The following is a 12,041-nucleotide window of genomic DNA, read 5'->3' as shown; positions in this document are numbered from 1 at the left end:
TTCCAAGGCCCTGAGGCTTCGGGACCAGCTGGGCTCTGGGACAGAAAGCTGCTGCTATGACAGGAGGTGCAAGGAAATTAGCTGTCTGCAGGCCAACCAAAATTTTACGATCAATTTCTAGAAATCTCCCAAAGGTGATCAACCAACTGGCCAATTACAAGGGGCTTCTGCCCTGGCAGGTGTAGAGGCACACTGCCCAGCCCAGATGAGCCGGTGGGCATCCTGTGCCCTTCTGCACCTGGCCAGAGGCTGGCTGTCTCACACACACCCTCGGCCTTCCAGCTACCTGGCCTGGGGAGGAGGCAGATAGATGCCCCTTCCCCCCTAGGCTGCCCTGCTCTGCTGGGAACTCCAACTGAGTCAAAGTGAGAGCCCTACCAGGCCCTCACCTCCCCCTGCATCCCCTTGCCCCTTGCTTCACACAGGAAGGCAGACCCCTCCCGCTGCAGGGCCTTTGCACTGTTTCCCATGGCACTGATATGGCTGAGGCCTTCCTTCCCCTGCCCACTGCTCACATTCGTGCCCCTGCACCCCGGCCTCGCCCCTCCCTACCACCATGTTGCCGCTGCATTCACCACCTCCAACTAGAAGCGGCACTTTTTTGATCTATTCACCATCTTCTCCATGGCACTGTGAGGCCTGTGGGACACAGGCCATTTGGTTCTTTCCAGCACCAGTTGTTGCAGGGAGGAGGGAATACACACTATATATTGTGGGCACAGAGGAGGGGGGCTGAGGACACTGGCTGCTGCCGGGCAGGGTGGGGTGCAGGGCGGGCACAGGCACCAGAGAAGGAGCCCAGGATGGTCCTGGGAAGGGAGGTGATCCACAGACTAGCCTGCCTGCTCCTGTGGAGCCCAGCTCAGCCCCTCCAAGAGCACCTGGGCTGGGTCCTCTGAGGTTGGGGGGTCATTACCATGGTGACAGCATCCACAGGAAGGGGCCTGAGACCTCCCTGGCTCATCACTGGTGGTTGCCAGTGGGCTCACTGTTGTTCTGCCTCTGCAAGCATGGGGCCCTTCCAGGACACTCCATGCATCACACTCGGGGTGGGAGGGTGGGGCTGGACTCCAGCCTCAACAGGCATCCAGATCCTCAGTGCCCTCTAATAAGGGAACCCCCAAGTGCTGCTTCAGAGGCAGATGGGTCATCATGTCCCCAGCTGCATGGAGCCGAATGGAGGAAAATATTTTCCAACTAATCTCAAGACACTGAGGAGCATCTGACAGTGTGCTGGGGGGACTGCCCAAAAACTACTGGGACAGAAGCTGTTGAGGATGAGCAATAGTTGGGGATTTTCTGGGGGTAAACCTCAGAGAATTAAATCCCTTTAAGTATGGCCTACAAAGCAGGTCAGACAACAATTGCCCTGAGTCACCTAGTGCGGGAACACTATTGGGGACGTAAGCCCTGCTGAGCTTGAGGCCTCACTTCCAGAAAACACAAGCAGCAGGGGCTCCAGGGCACACACAGGGACACGTGGCATGCCTGCTGTCAGCCATACACAAAAGAGGCACTGTGCCATGCTGGTCACTTTCATGCAGATATACACATGGCGTGCAGGCACCCACGTGCACATACGTGCACAGACACGCAGGCGCAGATGTGCCTAGCCCCACCACAGCCACACAGAAACACCACCTTGCAGACACGTGTCAGCACACAAGAGGACACAGCACACACTCTTCTCTCATAAAGAGTCGCACACGAGCTACTCATGGGGCAGGTGCACGTAGAAGCCACATGCCCTACCTCTGGAACATGTGCACACACACCCACACACATGCATACACACATACACACACATTTACACACACACAGGCCCCCCACTTGCCCTCACCCTGCCCACTCCTACGAGACAAGGCTCACCTGGGTTGCTTCTGGCTCTAGTGCCCACTTGGTAGACACCAGGGACCAGCACACACATCTGCTCATGCCAGGGCCAAATGTACACAAAGGAACCTCCACGGCCCTAGCAGCAGTCTGGGCCCAACCCTGCCACCACCTGTCACTCCCGTGCAGCAGCCGTGGGGTGTTAAGTTGCAAGCAGCTGGCACATTAATTATGGGATCTTCTCCAGGAAACATTCGAAGAAAACTCTTAGGGGAGAAGACCATGAATAACGCACATAATTTGGAAGCAGAAGGGCTGCCTGGTGGCTGTGACAAGAGGCTACGAGGCAGGGAGACCCCAGCTGCCCGGGGGCTCTCAGGCATGAAAGGAGGCTCCAAATGGGGGGCCCTGAGCCAGGCCCCTCTCCCTTTACCTCACCCACTAGTGAGGGTTCCTGGCCCTCACTCTCCCCAGTCCCACCCTGTGCCACATAGTGTATTGTAACCAGACACCCCCCGTGTTGGCAGGTCTGCCCACTCTGTCCCTAGCTGGGTCCCAACGCTGGCACAGCTCCTGGCCAGTGTGCTGCTGGCTCAGCAAGGTGCACTCCAGGAGTGGTTGATAAGCTGAGACCACCCAGCCTGTGGGAGGAAGGCACAGTATAGGGTGTGCTGTGACCCATGGCTGTGACCAGGGACCTGAGGACAGCAGGGTTCCCCCAGGGAAACACTCCCAGGCATCGGGATGTGACCACCTGGAAGTGTACAGCCCCTCAGATGTAGAGCTGCCTGGGCTGGCAGACCCTGAGGTTGGGGCGGTTGGGAGTCAGGGGAGGCCCAGGGCTGCAGGGTGTCCCTGCCACACAGAAAACCAGCAGGTTAATTACACACCCTATAAAGAGCTGCTGTGATTTAGAGAATGAGCCCAGCAGGTCCTGGAAGTCTGGAGCTCACAGTAAATCAGGGGCTGTGGGGATGAGGCAGGTGGAGCCCAGGCCCTGCCTTCCAATGAGCCAACGGCTATAAATCTACAGAAATGGCTTTTATGGAGCTCTGGGTTTTATGGTGTCATTAACGTTTCTCCTGATACTTAAGGGGCAACGAAATGAAGTCACAAGGATAGGTTAGGGGCTGCTTCCCTGGGCCAGGATGGGGCAGTGGGGAGGTAATGCTCCTCAGGGCCAGAGGCAGGGAGGTGGTACTCCCCTGGGCCAGGGGCAGGGGGTGATGCTCCGCTGGGGCAGGGGCAGGGGCAGGGCCAGTGATGCTCCCCAGGGCCAGGGCCCGGGGGGTGATGCTCCCAAGGCCAGGGGCAGGGAAGTAGTGCTCCCCAAGGGTAATGCTCCCTTGGGCAGAGCCAGGGGAGTGGTGCTCCCCTGGGCCAGGGGCAGGGGGATAGTGGTCCTCAGGGGCAGGGAAGTGGCCTCCACAGGGCTAGAGTTGTCAGGTCTACAAGTCAGCCACCTCCTGCCCCTCATGCCTGAGTCCAGGCAGAGCACATCGTGGAGGTGTCAAGTCCCTGGTGGGGTGGTCACTCCGCACCCAGGGCCCTTCACTCCAGATACCTCCCGGCAGGACCCAGAGGCAGAGTGTCTCCCCTACCCCGAGTGCTCGAGGAATTTGGGGAACGAGGGCCAGCAGGTCTCCCCCAGGGCAGGACCCTGAGTGAGCGTGATGCTCCCTCCCAATCTCTGCCTGCTTTGGCCTCAGCCCCAGCCCTGTACAACGTCCCCTCCCAGCCTTGCTGCAGGGCCAGGACCACCCCGAGGTCTCTGGCCCCGAAGGGGAAACACTCAGGACAGCTGGGAGCTGCAAAGGTACACGGATGGCAGACTTACCGAGTAGCCTCTGCCCGAGACGGCCTGCGTAGAGCTCTGCAGGGAAGGAAGAACAGTTAGGAGGAGGGTCACAGCCCCAGTGGCTGCCCCTCCTCTGAGGACCTCCTCCTCCTGGCCCAGGACCTCAGCCTTTTTCAGAGCCCCCATCTCTGGGTGCTGACAGGCCACTGTGCCACAGAGGAGGGTACAGCAGAGTGTCACAGGGCCCTGGCAGAGACTCAGAAGATGCAGCCCAGAGACTCAGAAGATGCAGCCCTGCCCAGCAGAGTCAACCCAACAGAGAGGCAGGCAAAGTCCCCAGGTCCCTTCATAGATGGGCTCACTCCTTGGGCACATTTCGGCCCCTCCCAGAGGGCCAGGTCCCAAACCAGCTATGGGAAACAGGTAAGGCTCGCTGTTGGTGGGGCTCCATTCATGTCCTCCCCCTCTGGCCCAGGCAGGGGGACCAATGACCACCCACCAGCCACCAGCCTCACAGGGTCACAGGGTTGTGGGGGTTGGGGGTGGAGGGGAGACTTCCTGGAAGGGGAGTAAATGGGTAGCCTGGGGCTAGGGGTAGCCACAGACATGCACTGTAGCCTGGAGGCCAGGGGTGAGGGGCACCCAGGAAGGTCCCTTGAGGCCACCCAGCAACACTTGACTTGACAGGGCATTTCAGATTTGGCAGGAGAAACCAGTGAGGAGATGTGCTCAGTGGGCAGCCACGCGAGGAGGGGCATTCCACCAGCACACAGGCTGGCAAGGCAGGGGGCAGAGCGCAGGAAGGGGCAACCGACAGGGCGGATGTGGGGGTGGTGCAGGGTGTGAGTGAGCTCAGGGGGCCAACACAGGCTCATCAGGGACCCGTAGACTTGGGTCCAGAGCATGCCAGGGAGGAACGGGTTTGGCTGCAGACTCCTCCAGGAGGGTGGGGGACCACGGGTTGAGGGGTGGTGCAAGGGGCAGGAAGGGGTCCCTCCTTACTGCAGCCTAGGCACAGCACCCCATCCAGCCTTGGCTGGGGCTCTGGGACCCTTCCTTCCCCAGATGGTCCCTTGCCAGGTCCTGGGGAGGGTCACCCTGGCGGGGGAGGGGAGCTACCCCTAAGCCCTGCTGAAGGGGGCGGGTGGGGTGCTGTAACTGGTCTGGAGCAGGTGTCCTCAGGGCCCTCCCTGAAGTGCTCAGGATCCTGCTTCACTCATCCCACCAGCAATTAGAGTCCGAAGTAGGGCAGCCCCACAGCCCCAGACAATTGCCAGTCTATTTTCCCATCCTGTGGTGACAAGCTCCCAAGCTGGGCAATTAGCCTCTCCTCCCAGCCTCCCCACCAGCGCTGCACCCTCCAGGCCTCTATTGAGATGATAATGAGAGATGCTCACTCCTTTCAGTCACCCAGAAACCCAGCCCCTGAGCCTCCAGGCTTCTGCAGCTGGGGGTCTAGGAAGACAAAAGCCTTTGGGTGGGGGGGGAGGGGCCTCCGCCTGGGGCCTCTCCCCTGGTCACCATCCTAGTTCCCTGCTGCGCCCACCCACCCCCTCCTCCAAGTGGCTGTGGCCAGGGAGACCCAGAGGCCCTGAAGGGCACCCAGCACTCCTATTGCTGGCCCAATCTCAAGTGGCATCCTCTGCGTGTTGCCAGGGTCATCCCCACACTAGGCTGGATACTCAGGGACCTGTCCTCCCAGGACACTATGGGTCCCCGACCAGGCCAGCATGTGCCCCAGCGGGACACCCTCGCTCCCCGTGGGCCTGAGGCTGCCCACCGCACCCCCCGCCACCGCCCGGGGCCCAGAGCAGGCCCGCCCAGCAGACCAGGAGCACTGCCCACAGGGGTTCCCACTGTGGCCCTGTCTGGCAGTACCCATGGGCCAGGGTGCACCCCCAGCAGGACAAGGTTTCCCTGTGGCTCCTGCCAGGGCCTACTCTGGGTTTCTCATTTAAACCCCTCCTAGTGGGGAATTCCTCATTAGTGAAACCTCATGTTTTAAGGAAGGCACAATGCTAAGTGCAAACGCAGAGCCCTCGGTGAGCCTTTCAATATCTGCTAAAGGTGGGGAGCAGGCCGCGCCCCCCTTCCCCGGCTCCTGAGTGAGGGACTTGGGAGTGTTTGGCTGAGCAAGCAGCTGGGGCACTCACGTCACTGAGCTGGTCCCGAGAACTACTCCTCCGGGAGCTGGTGGCTTCGTGGAAGCTGTCATCCCCACTGTGGTGGTCGCCCCCTCTGGACGCTGTGACCTTCATCTGGGGACAGGGAGAGGGAGGCTCAGCAAACACAGACCCTGGCCCTCTGCCTGCAGAGGCAGGGTGGGGGCACATCCAGGGTCAGGCTCCTCACTTCTGCCTTGACCTGCTCACCCACACTGAGCCCCGGGCCGTGGCCCAGAGAGAGGGCAGCAGGGGCAAAGCAGGCACGGAAAGAAGCACCCGGAAGAGCAGACCACACACGACGCCCCTGGGGGCTCTGCCCTGGTTTCCTGGAGCCAGCGGGCTACCCTGCCCCATCTCTACACCAGGGAGCTGGTCCCGGCCTCCACAGCAGGCCACCTTTGCTGCCCCTACGGCACACACGAGCCCCAGGGTACTGCCGGCTGAGTGTGAACTGCCCACTGCCCACTGTGGGCCCTAGGGCCACCACCAGACCTCTTTGTGTCTCTGCCCTGCACCTGCACAGCAGGACGAATGCACCCAGGAGGCCGGCTGCTGCCCAGAGTCCCCAGGCCCTGCTGTGCTCAGCACTGCACTTCTCACGCACAAGCCCTGAGGAGATGCTTGTGTGCACTTCGTGGAGGGCAAACCAAGCCCAGAAGGTGAAGCAGACCCAGAATTCCTGCTCCTCTTCTCCTGCTCACTGGGAAAGAACTTTAGACCCTTGCACTGACCTCCCGCAGCCAGGGAGTCACACCTCCAACCACATGGCCCAGACTTCTTGGGCTCCCCCGCTCGCTGCCTGGGGTCTGCCACCCACCACCTCCCTACCCCCAGCCCTGTATTCTGGAGCATCCCTGCAGCTCTGTCCTCTAGGTCAGCATGCAGGGCACACACTGACCACTGTACCTTGTCTATATGCCTGGCATCTTCCTCGGAACAGACCCAACACCTGTGGGACAGCGTGGGGACACCGAGGGCATGTGAGTGTCCTGCACCCCTCTTTGCCCCTCAGCCTCCTAGCCCACCCAGCATGGTGCCCTCACGTACAGAACCCATCCCACCACCATGGTCTGCGAGGCCTGGCCAGGGTCCAGAGCCTATGACCAGTCCTCCACGTCCAGCCTTTTTGTCTCGAGCACCCTCCAGCCTGGAGACCCTGGCTGGGCCAAAGGCCAGGATGGGTCAGCAAGGAACACTGGCTATGATCTAGAATATTCTTGAGGCCTGAGTAAACGACCCCAGGACCTGGGCCCTTCCTCCTGCAGACCCCACAGCAGGCTCGGCCAGAAGCCTCTCTCCAGGCAGCCCCTCAGGCCCCCTGCTCCCCAGGGCCACCCCAGGTTCCAAGTTGGAGGTACGGCCCCCCAAAGCCATGGGCCCCGTGTTGGGCAGCAGTACAAATGACAAGACAGAGCCTGTGTCCGCAGTCCATAGCCTGGGGCCCTGCACAGAGGGTCCAGAGGAGGCCCAGGGGTGGCCCAGGCCTCGGCACCCTCTCCTTCTCGGAGGCAGGCCCAGGGCAGGGTCCTGGTCCCAGGGCAGGGTCCTGGTCCCATGCCAGGCAAGAGCCCCCACACCACAGATTATGGGACCCCTGCCTGCTTGTTCCATCCTGGTCAGCTGAGTGCGGCACGTCCAGACCGAGCCAGCATGGCCTCTTCTGACTATCCCCAGGCCCAGCTGCCTCACCTGTGCAATAGGGATGCCTACCAAATGCCTCCCGCGTGACAAGGAGCACGTGCACGTAGGTGTCTGAGTGATACAGTTCCATCAACCTGAGTCCACAGGGCCAGCACTCACCAAGAAGCCGCCAGATGTCACTGTTGTCACCTGCAGAGTTCTAACTACCCTAGACCCGCCCCAGGCTTACAGAATTTGAAACTCAAACCACGTGTCACCAGGCCCTCTGGGAGATGCTGCTGTGGCTCCAGCTGAGACCCATGGCTCCAATAATTAGTAATCACCCCATGAGCCCCACACTCACTACTGAGGGGACAGCAGCTCAGGTTGAACCCAGGGCAGGGTCCCGCCCCAGGAGAGAAAAGCTGGACCCACAGACACCTCAAGGACAGGAAAGGACTAGTGCGCGGCTGCCATGTACAGTAGTGAAGATTGTTCACTGCACAGGTTTACCCAGTAAGGAGAGAGGGACTAGAGGGGCTAAACTACAACCCCCCACACAGCTGAGATTGGAGAAGGGAGAAAGCCACATTTCACTTCACACACTCAAAGAGGCTGTCTCCTCTCTCAACTGGGTCCCAGAAAGGAGGCCTCAGCAAGACTCCTCAGTGGTACTCTGCAGGAGGGGCAGGCTGGGGTCTGTCACCCCTCCTTGAGTGGCCAGTTTTGGCTCAGAAAGCCCCATTTCCCAGAAAATCCTATAAAACTGAGTCTTACATCCTACGAAGTACCCCAATCCCAGACACAATGGGATGAGTTTGGCTGTCCTGCAGCCCCACCTGCTACCCTAGCTGCCCAGAAATGTTACTGGCCAGGTATGTGGGGGTTGGGAGGGGCGTGTCAGGAATGGTACACATGTTTCCAGCTGGAGCTGGAGAGATGAGATCAGAGTCTCTGGGCCTTTAAGTCCATGTCTAGGGCTAGAAGGTGCTCTGATTGCCCTGGGAGGGTAAGTGGGAGCCCCTATGCCTGTGTCCACCACTGAGCCTTGTGGTCCATCCACCTATCCACTTATCCACTTATCCATCCATCCATCCACTTGTCCATTCATTCATCCATCCATCCATCCATCCATCCATCCATCCATCCATCCATCCAACTCATCCTTCCATTCACTCATTTACCCACTCACCCAAACAACTCTCCATCCACTTATCCACCTACCCATCCATCCAACCATCCATCCACTCATCTACCTATTCACCACTCATCCATCCACCCACCAATCCATCCACCCATCAGTCCATCCCCCATCTATCCACCGACATGGCCATCCATCTCCCCATCTACACACTCATCCACCTACCCATCCGCCCATCCATCTACTCATCCATCCACCTGTTCACCCACCTGTCTATCCATCCATCCATCATCCCACCCACCCAACCACCTATCCACCTACCTATCTATGCATCCATCCATCTATCCATCCGTAGGTCCACCTGTCACCTGCCCACCCAATGCTTACAGAGTACCTATGCACTGGCTCTGTTCTGGGCAGCAAACACAAGACACACATTCCCATCCTCCTGAAGCCTACAATGAAGAGACTGGCACACAGTTGGCAGATAGCTACAAGTACCAAGACAACAGCAGAGAAAAAAGACAAGGCTGCCAAGGTGGAGGAGCCCTAACATGGAGTGCCTGAGGCTTCTGTGGTGTGAGGACACCATGGCTGGTTTCAGCTGCCAACAGTCTGAAAACCGGCTCACAAACGGCTCTTGCAAGGTGGCATGCCAGCAGAGCAGGCTCTCAGACTTGTGGGGATGGGACTCTGCCTTCAGACTGAGGGACATGTAGAAATGTGGCATTGCCTTCAGTCTGGCAGGGTCAGGTCCTGGCTCTCAGAAAGGTGGGTAGAGCACAATTCCTTTGGACTAGCATGACAGGGCACTGTCATCAGATTAGTGGGGCTAAGGATACTACTTCCTGGTGGTGGCATACCACAAGCTCTCTGACAGGGACAGAATGGCCACGGCAACTCACCCACGAAGAAGAAGCCCAGACTCCTCAGGCTGCTACCCACTCTTGTGATCCCTCCCCTTCCCTGACCTCTCCCCCACGGGGCCCTCTAGTCCAGGCTCCACTGCACATCCCAGGAGGAAGTGTCTATGTCCTGGGCTGGCCGGCAAGCACACTGGGCCACAGACAGGCAACATGTGGTTGCCCTTGGTGATCAGGCCACGGGGTGGTGGGTGTGGGGGTGAGGGGAGTGGGTGGCTAGTGCAGAGGACAATGCAAAGGGCCCAAGAGGGAGGACGCAGCAGTGTCCCTGGGCAGACAGGAGACAGCCCGTGGCTATCCCAGGCCTGGCTGCCCCCAGGATTTCCTACTGCTTGCTCTCCCAGTCCCTGGGGCTCGGTGGGGCCTCCTGACCCCAGAACCTACAACCCATCCCACCTGGCAGGTGCAACCACTGCCTTCCCCGTGGCACATGGCAGCAGTGAACATGTCATGTCATTGCTGTGTTCAGTTCAGCATATGCACCCTCTCAGCTGCAGGGCCTGAACCCATGGTCGGCAGAGGCCTGCTCTTGGTCCAGTGCTATGGAGAAGCAGGGTAGAGGCGGCCGCAGGGAGGCCCAAGGCTTGGGGCATGGCCACAGAGCAAGGCCAGCCCAGGGAGGCGCCCTTCTCACAGACAGTGCGATCATGCGTGGGCGGGCAGGGCTGGCGGGAGCAGGCGACCCCCCTCCCCCCTACAAGGCTGCATGCATAGCTTCTGGACTCTGGGCTCTGTCATGTGCATGCATCCCCTCCCCGCTCCCCACCCTTGAACATGAACAATAGCTTGGGTGTTTCCAGGCTGGCATCCCCCCACTGATGGCAGCATCTGTTGGTGAAGTGAAGTCATAACCCACTGAGACATGAGACATGAGACATGCAGTCCTTGGGGCTGCATGCAGGGTCAGACGCGACCAGTTGGGAGGACATCCTGCTGCAACCACTCCTCTGGTCGGCTAACACCTACTTGGGTTATAAGCTGGATTCTGCTTTCTCCAGAAATCCTTCTCGATGCTCTGTCCACTCCTGCATCAGCCAGGCTGGGCTAGGGACCGTTCAGGACCCTGGGGACCCAAGTGTCCCTCTGAAAGTGAAGCAGCATCCCAGATTGGCTTGTCTGTCTCCTGCACTGTGCGGTGAATGCTCCGTGGACAGAGGCAGGACCAGGCGCAGTGAAGGGGGTTCAAGCAATGCAAGTGTTCCCACAGACAGCCCAGTGCCAGGAGCAAACTGCTGCTCTCTGACACTGGCCACCCTGCCACTGCCCCATGCTCCTCCACTGAGACAGGGACGGGTCGATGGGGAGACAATGGATGGGCCGCAGATGGACAGATGTGTAAGATGCACAACTCATCGAGGGATGCTAGTGAGGCCACCACCCTAGAAGACACATGGCTAGCAGGCTCTGGGCCTGCTACACACAAGCTGTGGGCCCTATCTGTGCACAGGTGTGGTCCCCCTTGCTAGAGGGACAAGATGAGCAACCACATCCAGCGCCCAGAACTATTAGAGTGGGCACAGAGGTGCGTGCCACTGGAGATGGAGTGGGGTCCCCTGGGCTCCATCTGGCCTCCGTCACTTTTTGGCTTGGCCCTGGAGCCTGCTTGATCACTGTCCCCATCTTTCTGAAAGACTAATGACCTGATCAAGCCACCCAGAACCTCCTCGTGCCTGCAGAAGCCTCCTGCTCATCAGCTGCCCATGTGGGCAGCTGGCCCACTGACCAACCACAGATGCCAGCCTACCACCACCAAGAGTTCTTAAAAGCATCCATCAGTTCATGCCCTGCACTGGTTACCACCCCCGGCGGTATGCCTCTGCAGGAGAGTGCCCTCCTAAGTGCCAGGCCTGCCGGAAGAGGCTCCCTGAGCCCCGACCTACAGCAGCCCCTTTTCCCTTTGGACACTGGCCTGCTGGCCACTCAAAATCCCTCCACCTGTTCCAAGCTGTCTTCCCCACTGGAACTCCTCCTCTCTGAAGGTAGCGATTGTCTTCTGTCCTGTTCCTGCTGCATCCCAGGGCCCAAACAGGGGCCAGGTGGGGCCAGGTAGGGTGGGTCCTGCCACTCTGGGCAACCCATCTCTCCTCTACCCTCTCAACAGAGCCTGTGTTCAAGCCCTCCAGGCTGTCCAGAGCCCAACTCTCAGTTCCCATGAGCACCACAGCTGGCACGGGAGCTCTGGGCTTGCAGCAGTCCCACCCCAGCACCTGCGGGCCAGCCTATGGCTCCTGAAGCTGCCCTGGGAAGGAACCTGAGAAGGCCTGGCAAGGGGGCTCAAGAGACGGCTCTGTGAGAGAGAACTGGGGCGGCACCACAGTGACAGCAGCAAAGACAAATCCAGAGCACCAGGCACCGGCAGATGGACTTGCATTTGTCTTGTGTGTGTGCATGCGCACGAGATGTGTAGCATGGGTGACCCCCCACCTGATGGATGACGAAGCAGGCCAGAAAGGTGGAGGGGTGGAGCGCGAGAAGGGTGGCAGGCAGGAGGTGAGCCCCGGCGGCAGAGCTGCACCACAGCGTGCGTGGATGCCACGGCTGGGGGGCCGCAGCAATCCTGG

At 59.7% G+C, this 12,041-nt stretch overlaps 1 protein-coding gene across 1 annotated transcript in view; it reads right to left on the bottom strand.

Annotated features, from left to right (window-relative positions):
* The window catches only part of FBRSL1 (fibrosin like 1), a 75,951-nt gene that overhangs the window by 40,398 nt on the left and 23,512 nt on the right, over positions 1-12,041 (bottom strand). Inside the window, 2 exon segments of the mRNA XM_055322167.1 lie at positions 3,671-3,706; positions 5,785-5,889. Of these exon segments, the coding sequence (XP_055178142.1) occupies positions 3,671-3,706; positions 5,785-5,889 (141 nt within the window).

Source organism: Nyctereutes procyonoides, unplaced genomic scaffold, assembly GCF_905146905.1.
Source record: "Nyctereutes procyonoides isolate TBG_1078 unplaced genomic scaffold, NYPRO_anot_genome, whole genome shotgun sequence".
NCBI lineage: Eukaryota > Metazoa > Chordata > Mammalia > Carnivora > Canidae > Nyctereutes > Nyctereutes procyonoides.
This window is presented reverse-complemented; position numbering and strand designations above follow the sequence as displayed.